The 18,023-nt window shown below is 42.9% G+C and overlaps 1 protein-coding gene across 1 annotated transcript in view; it reads left to right on the forward strand.

The window, feature by feature from the left end:
• Positions 1 to 17,718, forward strand: part of LOC120937405 (solute carrier family 22 member 3-like) — a 276,944-nt gene extending 259,226 nt beyond the window's left edge. The window contains exons 9-11 of the mRNA XM_040350603.1: positions 4,241 to 4,353; positions 5,365 to 5,464; positions 17,481 to 17,718. Coding sequence (XP_040206537.1) covers positions 4,241 to 4,353; positions 5,365 to 5,464; positions 17,481 to 17,559 — 292 coding nt within the window. The 3' untranslated portion in view covers positions 17,560 to 17,718. The remainder of the gene's footprint in view (positions 1 to 4,240; positions 4,354 to 5,364; positions 5,465 to 17,480) is intronic.
• Positions 17,719 to 18,023: the final 305 nt, after the last annotated feature.

Raw genomic sequence — 18,023 nt, forward strand, 5'->3', positions numbered from 1 at the left:
TTCCAGAATTTACAGGGTTGCTGTGAGTGCATCTTCTGATGCTTCTTTCCGCCGCTAGTTTTTGCAGGCGGCTGTTTAACCTCCCTGGCGGTATGATTCTTTCTGAAAAAACATGCTGAAAGCGGTACAATTATTTGCAAGGAAATTTGGTGTTTTATACTGTAGGCCTGTAATTTTTAGGAATAACTCACTTAAATCTGACCAAACAAGAATCTAATAGGCATCCCGGGTATGACATTTTTTTAAAAACAAAATTTTAAATTATAATATAATAAATAATTATAAATAATTATAGCAAGTAATAATATAATTAAAATAAAAATTATTCAATAATGTAATCAACTCAAAATCACTGAAATGTGCTCAGTTGCAGAATTGTTGCTGTCATTATTTTATTTTTTATGACGAATTTCCCCGCAAATCGCTATCGCACAATTCTGCAAGTGATTATAATTTATTATCGCTGTTTTCTAGCTGATCTAAAACCATTTTTGACATAAAAATACACTTTTGGTTGCTATGGACAATCTACAGTTTGCAGGCAGAAAAAAAGGTTTTTATTATATGAAATGACATGTAGGACACTGGGCAGACCACTAGGGACAAGGGGGTGTGTTTTTTTTACATACAGTACTGTAATCTATAAGATTACAGTATACTGTATGTATAGTGTTTGTTTACTTTTTTGAATTTGGCGCCGATCTCCGCTCCCGTGCGTCGTAACGTCGCAGGGAACGGAGATCGGCGGCACAGGAGGACGCTGTGTGAATCGAGCGAGGACAGTGACATCGCTGGATCCTGGAGAAGGTAAGCCAGCGCGCGCTGCAGACTCTGCACAGCTACCCCGAGCGTGACTCGGGGTTACCGATTTTGGTAGAAAAAATCAACCCCGAGTCACGCTCGGGGATACCGCCAGGAGGGTTAAAGATGCACCTCCTCCGTTGAGGAGGAGGTGTTTTGGGGTGAAGTTAAAATTGGTTTTACTGATATATTTCCCACCCCTTGTTTTTGACACTGCTTGGGGACGTCCCACTTGTCAAGATTTAAGGAGCTGTGTCCATCACCATAAAATCCTTTCTCTGAGTCCATGGACGGACAAAGCACCCACCCCTCCTTTTTAGGTTTGTACTGCTTGTTACGAACTGAGGCTGCACGCTGCAGTGAGGAGGGTTATGTCTGGAGGGACCGCCCCCTGGGCGGGGCTGTTCAACTCTGTTAATGTAACATGTATTTAATTATCTAACATGTTTCTGCCTAGTCCTCTCCTGTAAACAGGGAACATAACCCACTTGTCAAGATTTAAGGAGCTGTGTTCGTCCATGGACTCAGAGAAAAGGATTTTACGGTGAGTACAAAAAATCCTATTCTTACTAAGGCACTTTGTGCTACAAAAAGTGTTCCTTTTGTATTTGTGTATTTAATGGTATACTGCATGTATATAAAATTGCTTTTAATCAGCATCACACTGGCAACATGATACTAGCAGTATTAAGATATAGTAGGAAGTACCGTAAAAGCTTTGTGTTGGCCAATGTGACAAGGTCAATGTGCCTTAGGACATTTTTCTAATAGTATATATAAAAATCAATAGATGGTGTTGCGCTCCAAAATAAATAAAGTGCTAACCAGTAACAGGGTAAAATTATATATCAAAAATAATAAACCTTCACGTACTGATGTATAAAATTATCCAATGTATCAACAATGGTGATCAATAAAGTGCAATAAAGTGACTGTAGTGAATAAATACTAAACAGTACACGATGCATAAATATAATTATAATTCAACAGTAATCCATCAAAATTGAAAGTGCAATATAGTGCAGATGAATCTCAATCTGGAAGGACTGAAACCTTCCAACCATTAGAAGGTGCCAAAGGTTCTAACAGGTGGCGCTGTGACTTTGGTGCTGTGAATCTTCGGTGTAAATGACACCCGCAGGTGTACTGACTTCTTACCTTACTGCTGTAAGGAAAGCAGCATTCAGAATAAACAGAAGGGGTAGATGATCACTCAAGGGAAAGAGGGGGGTCTCCTATCCGTTCCTTCTGGGGGGTTCCAGTATATGCAGAGCCTAGTCACTGTCACGTGACTTCTCCGATGAAGTCACATGACAGTGACGATGCGCATAGGACATACGGACACCGGAAGTGACATCTCGTCCACAAGCTCGCTGCTTGTTGGATACATTATGCATGTTGTATATACTAAATGTGAGTACTTGACTCTTTGATTTATGTAAAATAAAACGCCCGGTTTTAAAAGCATACTACACTATTGAGGCGCCCTGTTTCTTCTGAATCTTCCTATTTATGCCCGGATTTGACGCATTTGAGTGGTTCTTGGCTACTGACCTAGTTCTGGGAGAATGGCATCTAGAGGAAGTACAATCTAGACTCTGCACATACTGGAACCCCCCAGGAGGAACGGATAGGAGACCCCCCTTTTTCCCTTGAGTGATTATCTACCCCCTCTGTTTATTCTGAATGCTGCTTGCCTTTCAGCAGTAAGGTAAGAAGTTAGTACACCTGCAGGTGTCATTTACACCGAAGATTCACAGCACCAAAGTCACAGCGCCACCTGTTGATGCGAGTTAGCACTTGGCTTGCACCTTCTCATGGTTGGAAGATTTCAGTCCTTCCAGATTTTGCACTTTCAATTTTGATGGACTACTGTTGAATTATAATTATATTTATGCATCATGTACTGTTTAGTATTTATTCACTACAGTCACTGTATTTGCATTTTATTGCACTTTATTGATCACCATTATTGATACATTGGATAATTTTATACATCAGTATGTGAAGCATAAAAAGTAGATGAAAGATGGATAGCCGCACTCCAAAAAAACGTCCAGGTTGTCTTTTATTCAAATAAACAGCAAATACATCACCAAATCATAAAAACAGGAACAGGGGAACAGCCGACGTTTCGCACAAGATCAGTGCTTATTCATTGCTTGAATAAGCACTGATCTTGTGCGAAAACGTCGGCTGTTCCCCTGTTCCTGTTTTTATGATTTGGTGATGTATTTGCTGTTTATTTGAATAAAAGACAACCTGGACGGTTTTTTGGAGTGCGGCTATCCATCTTTCATCTACTTTTTATGCTTGCCTAGTGCACTGCCAGCACCCTTGGTATCCTGTCCTACACGTGTGACCATATAGTAGACCCACCTGGAGCGGTGACTCTCTTTCTTGTATCAGTATGTGAAGGTTTATTATTTTTGATATATAATTTTACCCTGTTACTGATTAGCACTTTATTTATTTTGGAGCGCAACACCATCTATTGATTTTTATATATATTTTGTCGTGGGTAGTGTTTGACCCTCACGGTGACTGCCGCGCCAGAAGAACATTCTACATTAGATTCCATATTAGCACGGGAATACTAACTTTTCCAATTTTCTAATAGTGGTTCTGATTTTCTGTGCCAACACAGTATGAACAGAAAATTCATAAGGTTGCATAAGGCTGTGACAGTAAGGTAGGAGGACCCTGGAACGTATTAATAAACATTATAAGACTCTGAAAATTTTGTTATCTAGCCCCAATGGCCCTAGTGCAAAGCACATGGAGGTACTTTAGGTACAATAGGAGAGCAGCTAAAATGCAGTCCATAATCCAATACCTCATAAAATGTATGCCTACACCCTCCACCAAATCAGGCTGATTAACACAGATCACAGAGGTGAAAGAAGTTGAAAAATAGTGTCACAGAGTAAAAAAAAAACCTTACAGATGTTCTAGCCTTTTCCCACGCTGTCCAAAATAGTAAATCAGTGGCAGTATCAGAATAGTGATAATAGTTACCACTACATGGGATTCCATTTTTGGTTTTTCCTCTGCTTCAGAACTAGCAAGCTATGGAAAACTGTGGAGGAATAGGAGGTATACATTCTAAAACTTTAACTTGCAAGTTAAAGGCACAAGTGCACTATAAGCAGTAACTATTGTTTTCATAAAAATGTCTGTACTGTTCTTAACAATTAAATTGGGGGGGATTTACTAAAACTAGTGCACTCAGAATCTGGTGAAGCTGTGCATGGTAGCTTCTAATTTTGCACGCTCCATTTTTAGTAAATCCCCCCCACTGATACTTTGTCAGCACTTTAATGATAGTTGATTAATCATGATGATTGTGTTTAGTGTAGCTTCTTGTTAATGGGGAAAGTCTACTTAATTGTTTCTAAACGCTTTATTCATGATTGTATTTTTATTTTTTTACTCCTAGAAATTTTGGTGTATCTATATGCTCAGGAATGTGTGATTTTGGAGGAATTATTGCACCCTTTCTTCTCTTCCGGTTGGCTGAAATATGGGTGGAGCTGCCGCTCATCATATTTGGTGAGCTTGTACAGTTCTATAATTATGATAGTTCATACAATAATTCGAATTTGCAAAATATACATTGTAGAAAATAGAAATATACGCATCCCAAAAAACGAAATAGTAAAATGATTAGTGTCAGGCTGGGTTCACACCTGCATTCAATTCGCATAGCAGGAGATTGAGACTGGCTCTCTATGGAGTCGATTCACACATCTCCGCAGTGGCTCTTGTGTGAATTGCACAGTCCTGTGCAACATTTTGGTCTGTTTCAGGTCCGAATTCAACCCAAAATGTGGGCTGAAATCAGACCTGAAACAGTGAATGGAGATGCACCAGACTGCTGCTGTGAGCCGCTGCGTGTTCCAGTGTGAACCCAGTCTCAAATTGTCAAAAGTGTCAAGTGTCAGTATCAGATTTTCTGCCACAATATCACAGTCCCACTATAAGTCGCTGATTGCCCCCACTACTAGTATATAAAAAAATCAGTATATATATACCATCGTTTTGTAGACGCTATAACTTTTGTGCAAATCAATCAATATAAGCTTAATTGTTTTTTTCTTTTACCAAATGGGATATGTTTTATAGCAGAAAGTAAAAAATATTGTTTTTTTTTAAATAGTCGGTCTTGTTTTCTTTATAGCGCAAAAAATAAAAAACACAGTGGTGATCAAATACCACCAAAAGAAAGCTCTATTTGTGGGGAAAAAATACATACCTTTTACTGTGCATGGTGTGCGGGTTTAAAGCAGCCGATTCATCTGAATGGGCTGCATAACACATTAAAATGCTCCAAAAATTTTGCTTTTTTTTTAATGTGGCACACTGCAACACACGGGAGAGTTACCATGTGTTGTGGTGTACACATGTGTGTTGGCAGGGGGGTGCAATATCACGTTGCCAGTCAATAAAATGTCACGCCATCAACCAGCTTTTGTTAAGGCAATGCAATGGTGTAAATTGAGCCTAAGGAAGATGAAAAATTAACAACACCAAAATGCTACTTTTTTCTTTAATTTTGTTCAGGAATTCTTGGTCTTATATGTGGTGGTCTCGTTGTGTTGCTACCTGAAACAATGGGAATATCCTTACCAGAAACAATTCAAGATGTTGAAAATCTTGCTAGGTAAGTGCACTTGATAACTAACTGGTAGATTTCATAGCAGCAGGTGCATTTCTAAAATGAGAAATAGGGTTTCACCGATACTGGTATAGGTGCCCATACTAAGCATTTGCACAAGTATAAATACTCGTGCAATTGCTCCAATGACTGAAACTGATGCCGCGTACACACGACCATTTTTCGGGTTCTAAAAAATGAAGTTTTTTTTTTAATGTCATTAAAAACGATTGTGTGTGGGCTTCAGAGCATTTTTTGGGTTATGAAAAACGGGCAAAAAAAATTACCAACATGCTCTATTTTTTCACAATGTTTTTAACGTTGTCGTTTTTCAGGTTGTAAAAAATGGTCGTGTGTGGGCTTTAACGACGTGAAAAATCCGCGCATGCTCAGAAGAAAGTTATGAGACGGGAGCGCTTGTTCTGGTAAAACTACTTTCCTGACTGACTCCATGGCAGCCTACGTGTGGGTTAATCCCGCCTCCTCTCCATTGATAGGACCTCATACCCATAAAGGTTTACTCACCGCCCAGTACTGGTGTTCCTTTTTTGTCCTCCTCCATGGACCAACTTTAGGAAATTCAGATTGTGCAAAACAAGGACTTACTTGAAATAGGATGGCACACTTTAAGCGGTGCAGCTCGGATCCCAGCCATGGGCGGGTGGAGAGCTTTGCAGCAACTTCCCCTCCGCTGTGCGGTAGTAGCTGCGTGTGCTGAAGATCCGGACTTCCTGGCTGGCAAGGTCTCATCTCTATTTCCATGGCAGTCACCTATGTGTTGTGTGTTTCCATGTGTGTTTTTCTGCCTGTATGGCGGCTGGAGCGCTTCTGCGTTCCAGCGCCGTTTGTTCTCTTCCTGGTGTGAGCACCAGAGCCCTTCGCGCATGCGCAGTGCCCAATCCCAGAGCGAGGCTTGGTTCGCGCATGCGCAGTCGGACGGGACTCGCGGCGGCCGCGCAGGCGCCGTTGAGCCATTCACCACTGCGCAGGCGCGTACGTGGGCAGCGTCTGACGTCATCGGCGGGGGATTTAAAAATCAGCTGCTCGCCTATGTACATTGGGGTTCTTCCTGAAGGCGAGCAGCTGATCCTGTGACACTCTACCAGGTCAGTGAGGGATCTGCCTATTCTATAGGCATAGATCCTCTCTGTTATCCCACTTGCTTATATGCTTATATGCTTTGCTGGTATTTTAAATGCTGCATAGATTAATTTTTTAAATTAATTTTTAAAATGTATTTATTTTCTTGCATAGCATTTTTAAATTTTTTCTATATGGTTTTAAAATGTTTTTTCTTCTTAAAGGGGCAGTACTCTTATATTGTCATTTTTTATCTGGCATCTTAGGATCTCTTCAGTTGTGGATATATATATCACAATACTATGCAGGTCCAAGAAACCACGGACCAGTCACCGTCTACAGGTGGCCAGCCCTCACGCACAAGGTATGTGCGGGTGAGGGGGGCATAGGGGTGGAATTCATACTTTGTATGTTTTATATCTGACTCCCCCTATACATATGTCTCATTTTTTCCTTAGCCCTTCCGGTCCTGATCCTTATGCCGCTATCCAGTCCGCAGACCTTGCCAGGCCGCATCATCGTTCCTCTTCTAAATCTAAATCAAAGAGTAAACGAAGATCTCCGTCTACATCTTCCCATCAGAGGAGAAGTTCCCATTCCTCCTCCAGACACCGCTCCCACCGCCACGAAAGCCGCTCTGATCACAGAGCTTGCTGGGGATGTGATACTTATGTCCCGGAGGGCAAATCATTATGTGACCAATGCTACGCCCTGGCGGTTGGGGAAAAGGAGACTGAAGATCGTCGTATCGAGTCTCTTGTGGAACGTGTGGTACAAAAATCTTTGAGAGAGAATGTCTCCCACACGCAAAGTCAAACCGGTACCGTCAGGTCTGGTTCTCCGGCCATTGAGGTCCTTGAGGATCCCGGTCCTTCCCAGCCTCGCGCTGCTTCTCCAGATTCCCAGGAGGGTGAACCGGAAAGCGATGAGGAGAGTCTAGAGTTCGACTTCTCCCAAGTGACACCACTTATCAAAGCAATCAAAGAGGCTCTCTTGTGGGAAGAGCAATCTACTTCTCCAGCTAAGCAAAATAAATATTTCAAACGCCTGGGGAAGGAACGCCCAAGTTTTCCGTTGTTAACAGAATTGAAGGGCATCTTTGAAGAAGAATGGAGTAGAGTGGACAAGAGGTCCTCTATGGCCAACAAGGCCTCCAGACTGTATCCCTTCAAAGCAGATGACGTTAAACACCTGGAGAATATTCCTGTAGTAGACGCAGCAGTGACACGACTGGCCAAACATGTTACACTGCCATTGGCTGATTCAGTGTCCTTCAAGGACGGTCTTGATAGGAGGATGGATCAAGACCTCAAAAGAATCTACGGTCTGGCTGGTACAGCCTGCAAACCTGCTTTGGCCTTGGCAGCTTTATCCAAAGCAATGGAGGCCTGGACGGAAAATGTGGACTCCTTCCTTAAGGGTGTCTCTGAAGAGCTGGCCAGAAGTTCTGCTACTTCAGAACTTAAACTAGCAGTTGCCTTTCTGGGGGAGGCATCCGTTGATTTAATTCGCCTATTGGCAAGAATTATGCTGTCCTCTGTCACAGCCAAAAGGGCCTTGTGGTTGCGCCCCTGGGTCGCTGACCCATCGTCCAAACAAAATTGGTGTAAGATTCCCTTTGAGGGATCATCCTTGTTTGGCAACAAGCTGGATGACGCCATTTCTAAAGCTACAGGTGGTAAATCGGGTTTTCTCCCCCAGGACAGGCGTCAGTCCGGTAAGAAGAAACTGCAATTCAGAAAGTATAGTCCGGACCGCACTAGAGAGGCTCGCGCCTACAGACCTGGCGGGAACTTCAGAAGAAACTGGGGTAGAGGCCGTGCATCCTTTCGCAAACCAGCGTTTTCTAACCAAGCGTCGAGTGGACGCGATCAGCCTAAGTCCTTTTGAAACGCCCGCCCAAGCGGATCGGGTGGGAGCTCGACTGCTCCTCTTTCGGCACGTTTGGGCGGCCTCGATCACAGACTTTTGGGTCATCAAAACAATAACATCAGGCCACGCATGGTCGTTCTCCAGCATTCCTCTTCCAAGGTTCATTTCCACCCTTCTCCCAAAGTCAGCGGAACAGAGACAGGTTCTTCTAACGTATGTGGATCTACTCAAATCCCAAGGAGCAGTAGTATGCGTCCCAAAGGACGAACAGTTTCATGGAATATACTCCCCCCTCTTCTTGGTACAGAAGAAAAGCGGTGCTTGGCGTCCAGTCATAGATTTGACCTATCTAAACAAATTTATAAAACACAGAAGGTTCAAGATGGAAACTCTGTCGACAATCCAGCAAGCCATACAGCCAGGCGATTGGATGATCTCGATAGATCTGAAGGACGCTTATTTCCACGTTCCGGTGGCAATCGAGCTACAGAAATATCTCAGGTTCCACGTTGGGCAAGAACACCTTCAATTCGTGTGCCTACCCTTTGGGCTGACAACCTCACCACGAGTCTTCACCAAAACCCTATTGGCAGTGGTGGCCTTTATCAGACTGAAAAAGATAAGACTTTATCATTATCTAGACGACCTCCTTGTCCTAGCCCAGGACAAGACACAGCTCTTAGCGCAAAGAGATCAGGTAATCTCGATCCTGTCCGAATTCGGTTGGCTCCTGAACCTAACGAAAAGCCATTTGGAACCAACTCAATACCTAGTATATCTGGGAGCCCAGTTCGACACAGTGAAGAAAACCATCTCTCTTCCGGTGGAAAAGATCCCTGTGGTTCAAGAGAGGATTTCTCGAGCATTAGACACCCACCACCTGAAGGCATTCCAGTGTCTAAAAATCATCGGAACAATGGTTTCCACAACCCCCATGGTGAAATGGGCATTATGGAGACTACGTCCCTTCCAGTCTGGCTTCCTCAAGCAGTGGAAGTCAGGCAACAAGAATCAGCAGATTCGCATCTCAACTTCCATGAGGAACAGCCTCTTTTGGTGGCTCCAGCCAAAAAATCTACGGAATTGTCATTCCATTGCCCCGGTCTCCTGGGTCACAGTGACGACCGATGCCAGTGGCTACGGCTGGGGGGCCCTGTGTGGTACAAACATGGCACAGGGCAGATGGGATGCTCGCCTCCGCAATCCGGGCTCGAACATCCTAGAGCTTCGAGCAGCCTGGTGTGCCCTCCAGTCCTTCTCCCAACTCCTGAAGGGAGAGTCGGTACTGTTGAGGATGGACAATACCACAGCAGTGTCCTATGTCAAGAGGCAAGGAGGGACACGGAGTTCGTCTCTTCTACGGGAAGTCGAACCCATCATGAAGTGGGCACAGGAAAACCTGGTCAACCTGACAGCAGTCTTTATTCCCGGAATACAGAACTCCCAGGCAGACTTTCTTTCTCGCACTCAGGTGGACATCAACGAGTGGTCTCTCCACATCCAAACATTCCAATGGATCTTGTCTCTGGGAGTCAGTCCCCAAGTAGATCTTTTTGCTTCACAGCACAATACCAAGATGGAGAAGTTCTACTCGAGAGGTCATTGCAGTCAGGCGATCGGGACGGATGCCTTGACAGATCGGTGGAGTTTTCAGAGAGCATATGCTTTTCCCCCGATCCCAGTAATTCTGAGATTTCTACAGAGACTTCAAGCAGAAGAGGTCGAGGTGACACTAGTGGCCCCCTACTGGCCGAACAGACCATGGTTCCCTCTCCTGGTCCAACTGAGCTACCGGGACCCAGTACCTCTACCAGTCAGACCGGACCTTCTCTCTCAGGGTTCACTCCTACACCCTTGTCCGGCTCTGATGAAACTGACGGTCTGGTTCTTGAGAGGGAGAGGCTGGAATCCCTTGGTTGCGCCTCTAGAGTGATCTCCACGCTGATGAGCTCGAGAAGGGCAAGCACGAATAAAGTCTACAGAAGAATTTGGGCTAAATTTGTGGAATTCTCTACGGTCTCAGGCAGGTCCTTTAGGAATCCAGAAATCCAAGATGTATTGAGTTTTCTCCAAACGGGGTTAGATCTTCCCTTATCCGTAAGTTCACTGAGAGTTCAAATCTCGGCTCTGTCGGCCTTCTCTGGAATTTCGTGGGCAGTACACCCACTAGTCAAACAATTCTTTCGAGGGGCATCAAGGTTGAAACCTCAAAGGAAGCCAAGATTTCCCAAGTGGGATCTCCCACTAGTCCTGGATTTTCTGAGTGGACTCAGTACGTCGGGGCCTTCCCCGTCCTCTATAAAGGACTTTTCAGCTAAAGTGGCATTCTTGGTCGCTATCACCTCGGCCAAAAGAGTGTCGGAGATTGGGTCTCTTGGTCACAAAGAGCCATTCCTGACCTTCTTCCCGGATCGGGTGGTTTTGATACCCATGCTGGGTTCAAATCCGAAAGTTTCTTCTGTCTTTCATGAGAATCAAGAAGTTGTCCTTCCTACCTTCAGGTCTTCGGATTCCAATGAGACTCACCCTCTAGACATGGGCAAGATCCTTTCTGAATACATCCAGATGACGTCCCCCTTTAGACGTTCAGATCATTTGTTTATCCTGCACTCAGGCAGTAACAAGGGGAAAAAGGCTTCTGCCAGAACAATCGCGGCCTGGATCGTTCAGACAATTCAGCAGGCTTACAGGGCGAAGGGCTTGGCTCCTCCGCAAGCGGTGACAGCTCACTCTACCAGAGGGATGGCAGCTTCCTGGGCGGCAGCTCGTCACGTGGCTCCAGATGTCATCTGCAGAGCGGCCTCTTGGTCTTCTATACATACTTTTATGTCTCATTACTGTGTTGAGCCTGCATCTCTTTCCTCTGTGAATTTTGGTTTATCAGTTTTGTCAGTTGACGGGACAAATTAAAATTTATTTTTTGTTCAGCATACCCACCCGTGTGGTCTGGCTAGTTATTTCCCACACGTAGGCTGCCATGGAGTCAGTCAGGAAAAAGGAAAATTTATTATCATACTTACCGTAATTTTCCTTTCCTGATGGACTCCATGGCAGACGGAGTTCCCACCCTGAAATTATGGAGTCGGGATAGTTACGGAACACCAGTACTGGGCGGTGAGTAAACCTTTATGGGTATGAGGTCCTATCAATGGAGAGGAGGCGGGATTAACCCACACGTAGGCTGCCATGGAGTCCATCAGGAAAGGAAAATTACGGTAAGTATGATAATAAATTTTCCTTTGTTCGTAATGGAGTAAGCACATTCATCAAGCTGTAACAGACAGAAAAGCGCGAATCGTCTTTTACTAACACTAAATCAGCTAAAGCAGCCCAAAGGGTGGCGTCATCCGAATGGAACTTCCCCTTTATAGTACCGTCTTACGTGTTGTACGTCACCGCGCTTTGCTAGAGCATTTTTTTTTTTCACGATCGTGTGTAGGCAAGGCCATTTAATGATCAAGTTGAAAAAAAACTTTGTTTTTTCTAGAGCCTGAAAAACATTATTTTTAACAACCAGAAAAATTATCGTGTGTACGCGGCATGATACTTTCGGGCTCGGTTCTTTCAGCTGTCATTGGTATTCCCCCACTGACAGCTGAAATGTAAAAGGAAAAAAAAGGCTGTATATAAAAAGTAGTGCTGAGCTGTTGTGTATAATTCTAAATTTAAAGCATAAAAGTGCAATGTGCAAGGCTCTGTGATATCAAAAAAACAATAATAAACAATATTTTTCCAAATTCTTAGTGTACTAGCAGTACTAAAAAGATATATTGCACAAATTATAAAAAAGTGCAGATAGCTTGTGTTCCCAAATTGATTTCAAGCAATCCAGAAAGCCTTAATATACTGACTGTATTAGTAAGTTGACTTGCCCTGCCAGCAAGTGCTGTAGCAATAATAAAGTGCAAATGTGCAAAACAAAACAAAATAGTGTCAAGCAAACGAATCCTTATCATACAGATACTGAAGCAATGGTAAAGTGCACAAACATGCAAAACATAAGTGACAATCAAAATTATTGACAGTACTAAATGAACCTTATTGCATGATGTTTCTAAAGCAAAATGGTGAACATGCAGGATGGTATTTATATTAAAGTCCAAAATAGCAAAATAAAGTGTTATGTGCTGAATTTCAGTGCTGAGTGAAGGTTTCTTCTATGACTTCCACACTGTGGATGATCCTCTAATAATAGTGAATGGGTGGCCCCTTACCGCACTGCTGTGAGGTCACCTGGTCTGATGAAGTCACATGGTCAATGACGATACGCGTAGGAACACTACAAGCACCGGAGGTGATGCGGACGAGTTCTGCGCTCGTATTTGATATGCACCTTAATGTTATTTTAAATGCGAGTTGCTCCATACATCCAGGCAACATATTTCCACGCTCTAAGGCAGCACCAGGCCGGATTTTGATTGGGTTCATATACATGCTGTAACCTCACAGCAGTGAGGTAAGAGGCCACCCATTCACTATTATTAGAGAATCATCCACAGTGTGGAAGTCATAGAACAGTGGTTCCGTGACCCCTTGATAAAATTTCATAAGTTGTGGGGACCCCTAACTGTAAAAATTTTGTATAGTGGTTTGTCAGCACCCAAGGCAAGACAAGTAATTTGCGCCCCTAACCCACAGACATTTAGTGCTCCCTGAGTGCCTTCCACTCGTACAGTATTAAAGGAGTTGTAAAGGGAAAAAAAATTTTGCCTAAAATTAATGTCTGCAAGGTAGACAGAATAGTGTAATGATTCTGTTAAAAAACGAGTAAATACCTACTGTATTAAATTCATTCATCTATATCACCTCCGGCGTTCTAGTGACTGTTCTCTCATTCACTTCCTGGTTTGCGGCATTCGTGCATGTAAGAATTACATTTCCCAGTATGCATTGCGGCACGCCCAGTAATTCACACCTCCTTGAAGTCTCTAACACATAGAGAGCATCCTGACGCACAGATGTAGTTCCCAGGAGGGGCGAGCACGTCACTGACCACCGCAGTAAACCCTCCCTTCATGGTGGTGAGTTACAATCAGACAAGCAGGAAGTGAACAGAACAGAGAAGAAATAAAGCAAATTCTGAGCAAAAACTAACAATGAGGAAGTTAAAAGAGGAATGTCTGCAGGTAAAGGATGCTTATTATGAAAAAAAAAATGTTTTCCTTTACAACCCCTTTATAACCAATTATGGTACATTTTAGGGTGTACCACTCTTTCTTTGTTCTCCTTTCTTTCCCTTTTTATCTCTCTCAATCCTAATTTCTTGTTTTTTTCCCCATCCCTCTCTTTAGCCGTCTTTCTTTCTCTTCCTCTTATTCTTTCTCTCCCTTTTACTTTGTTCCTCCCCCTCTTTTCCTCACCCTTCCATGTATTCTCTATTTTTTTGTTTTCTTCTCTTACTCCTTGGTCGGGGGGGGGGGGTGGTATCCTCCAGCCCCTCCCACTTCACATTCCTCACTAGTCTGCTGAACTCTAGTCTCTGCCACAATGCCGTATACTGAATGGGTGGCTGTGAAGAGGCTGAGTTGGCGGCCGCGGGCTCCAGGAACAGCCCAGCTGGGCGGCCGCGAAAAGTCTGGGAGAGCGGTGCAGGCCTCAGGAACAGCCCAGGATTCGGTGACCCCTGGCAAATCGTAATTCAACCCCCGGGGGGGGTCCCGACCCCCAGGTTGAGAACCACTGTCATAGAAGAAACCATCCATCAGCACTGAAATTCAGCACATAACACTTTATTTTGCTATTTTGGACTTTAATATAAACACCATCCTGCATGTTCACCATTTTGCTTCAGAAACATCATGCAATAAGTTTTATTTAGTACTGTCAATAATTTTGATTGTCACTTATGTTTTGCATGTTTTTGCACTTTACCATTGCTTCAGTATCTGTATGATAAGGATTTGTTTGCTTGACACTATTTTGTTTTGTTTTGCACATTTGCAATTTATTATTGCTACAGCACTTGCTGGCAGGGCAAGTCACCTTACTAATACAGTCAGTATATTAAGGCTTTCTGGATTGCTTGATATCAATTTGGGAACACAAGCTATCTGCACTTTATTTGTGCAATATATATTTTTAGTACTGCTAGTACACTAAGAATTTGGAACAATATTGTATATATATTTTTATATCATGGAGCCTTGCACTTTGCACTTTTATGCTTTAAATTTAGAATTATCCTCAACAGCTCAGCACTACTTTTTATATACACTTTTCAACATGGGGTATGGTTTTACCTTTTCCAGTGTTTTGTAGCAGTTTATTTACTATTAGATATATCTCATAATAGCACGGAAATACCTCCTGTATACACACTCATTCAGCTGACAGTGGGGTTCCCCTGTTGACAGCTGAGGTGTAAACGAAGTCCTGTCATTTGGAGCTGTCATAATAAAAAAATAAAGCAGCCAGACAATGTTTATCAACTTGACTGGCGGATTGAGCCGCAGTACCCCCTGAATGAAAGCCCGAACTAGGGAATGAGCGTTTTCTCAGTGCTGACAGTTGCTTCCCTAGATTCAGAACATGGGCTTACATTTTGCACAGCAGTATTCACCCTTGATCAGATAATCAAGGAACGCATACATGCTGCAAGATGTACACTGAGTTGCATTTCCCCACCCGCTGGGCATCGTACCTACTAATTTAATGAGGATTGGGATTATACCCTGTCCAAATTACCTAACAACTAGCTTCCTGACACTAATACTCAACAATACACTACACAGATACTCAAAAAGACAATACACAGGTGCTTGCAGACCACATGCACCCGCAGACCCACGTGCACCTGCAGACCCACGTTCCCCTATCAAGTGAGTGTCTGTGCAAGGCTAACAATGCTGCTGAATCTCAGAGCAGTGAAGTCATCCAACCAGCATCAATAGAGCTCATAGATGTTTGTTTAGCCTTGAAACTGTTTTCATGCTTCCCAGCCGTGCAGACAGACAGGTTGTGTGATCTAATGATCACTTCCAAAAAGATTTTAAAAATAGTATTTTCATCAAGAATTATTAGAAAGCAGTTGCAGTAAATATAAGAGCAGTAGGGTGGCAATATTTAAAAAGTGTGTTTTTTTTTATTTTTTTTATAGCCAGCACAGCCACAAACAAAGCTGTGCAGAAGCAAAGTGGAGTTCTAGTTACAGTGTAAATATAACTTCCCCCTTCTTCTCCTGCCTATTGGTAGTAGATTAATTATAACCCCCCTTTGCCCAGCTTCATTGGTGACCGTGAAATTTTCACAGCTGCTGCCAACAAAGAACCTATGGAAAGCCGGGGACTTAGATCAGTGTTTCTCAACCTTATTTCAGTCAAGACACCCTTTATAATTCTGCACAATCTCAAGGCACCCTATTCTAAAATGTAAAAACAAAACCAATAATTTTACATAAAGCAGGAACATTCACACATGTAGGGACATCCAACATTAGAGATTATTTATTTTTCTAAAGAAGAGGTCTCCAATCTTTCAAAACAAAGACCCAACTTACTGCCCTTTAAGTATTAGGGGCATAACTGTGGCCAGCAGGAGTTGAAAGTGCCCTGCCATTGTTTGAAATAAACAATGCCATAGGCTTTGTGGTCAGTGGGAGTAAAAAAAATTACATCATTGGTGTCAGTTGGAGGAATAGTGCCCCATCTTTGGTGTCAGTGGAAGGACTAGTGCCTCATATCAGTGGAAGAATTAGTGCCCCAGTGCATAAAGGCAAGCAAAGAGCCACATCCAGCCCACGCGCCGCAGTTTGGAGACACTTGTTCTAATGCAAACGCACCTTTGCACACTGGTACTGACTAGTATTCCAATGTTTCTGTTCTGACAGATTCTCTGCCTCAGAATTCCTCTCAGGCTGCCTTGCATATACACACTCAGACAAAAGTACACCCGTCCAAAGCGCAGTGACGTACAACACGTACGACGGCACTATAAAGGGGAAGTTCCATTCCAACGGCCCACCCTTTGAGCTGCTTTTGCTGACCCTCGTGTTAGTAAAAGTTTGGTGAGAGACGATTTGCGCTTTGCAGCTTGACGAATGTGCTATCTCCATTACGAACACTAGTTTTACAAGAAAGAGCGCTCCCATCTCATACTTGAGTTTTCTGCCCGTCGGAAAATCATACAGACAAACGGTTTTCCCGCCAGGATTTTTTCCTTTCTCTTTTTTGTCTGGCAGTTTTCCCGTCGGAAAAACTGGGATGGAGCATACACACGGCCGGGATTCCCGACAAAAAGCTCTCATAGCAGTTTTCCCATTGGAAAAAACGCTTGTGTGTACGGGGCATCACTCAACTAGTGACCCAAGTGCTGATGGAGGAGCAGGGGAGGAACAAACAAGGATTCAGTGTAGGTGCCCGACGTCCTCCTTATCAACCGATGACGTCATTGGTTGTAATGGTGAACAATGAAAGCCTATTGCTTTGTGTAAATAAAAGGCAGGCTTCATCCATACTATTGTATACCATTTTTGGGCAATTTTTTGTAATTTTTTACAGGGCTGATGTGCTTGTTCACCTTGAGCATGGGTGGTGGGTGCGCTTTCCATTTTTTATTTGATTTATTTAAAACAAAATATTAGCACTGTATCTTTACATTTTTTTTTAGCAACTTTAATGCTATAACAAGGGATGAACAACATCCCTTGTGATAGCAGGGGTATTTTAGACCTCAGATGTCTCCTCTGGCCACCAAGGCATCTGATAAAATTGAGATCGGTTTGATCAGATGTTTCCGCAAGCCTGTTATGGCTTGTGTACATCAGACCCTAAACAGAAGTGACAAAATCCTGGTCACTTTTGGTTTCTGACGTCACACAGTGGGAGCAATATCATCAGTTTTTCCAACTGTGTCCCCAATTGGACAGGTGAGCCTGGTCCTGTGTCTTTGCTGCAGCTGTGATGGTCAGCTGCAGCGAAGATCCCTCTCAGTGCTTGTGTGCAGGGAGATTTAATACTGAAGGGCAGGTCTCTGGTTCCAGTGATTGGTATCTTTCTTATTATTCATTGTGTGTTACTTTGCATTTCTATTGTAATGATCTTTTATTTTAACTTTTAGTTAACATTTTTTTTAGACCTCGTAAAGCTGGGGGAAAAAAGAAGATGGACAATGACGTTTACCAAGGCCATATAAAAAATGATTTAAGATTATGACCTTCAATGAGACACAACATTTTGTAAAGTTAATCAGGATTTGTCTGCTACCTGTTTGTACATGTGTATATATACTGTATATGATAAACTGTAAAATCTGTTATGCACTCTATAATACAGCTCCAATAAATGTCAAGAACCGCCATAGGGCATTTCAAACATTGACATTTTTTTAATCCAAAGTAATATTATTACTATTTTATCTTAAGAATTTCATCAACATTTTGAGATGTAATAGATATTTTTAGTTTACTAGTGCAAGTTCATTTTAGCATGTTTGCTGTGCAATCTTCATTTTTTTCAGTTACATGTACTTACATTGCTGTCCTGTTTTACACTGGTCCCCTTTAATGTTCCTCAGTTCTACTGTTTGCCAAGTATAATCAGTATACACATGGAGCTGCTCTGTATAGAACAAAATGGCTAGTGGAAATACCCCAACCCTTAGGGGTATATTTAGTTTT

Source organism: Rana temporaria, chromosome 4 (assembly GCF_905171775.1).
Source record: "Rana temporaria chromosome 4, aRanTem1.1, whole genome shotgun sequence".
In the NCBI taxonomy this organism is placed as follows: Eukaryota; Metazoa; Chordata; class Amphibia; order Anura; family Ranidae; genus Rana; species Rana temporaria.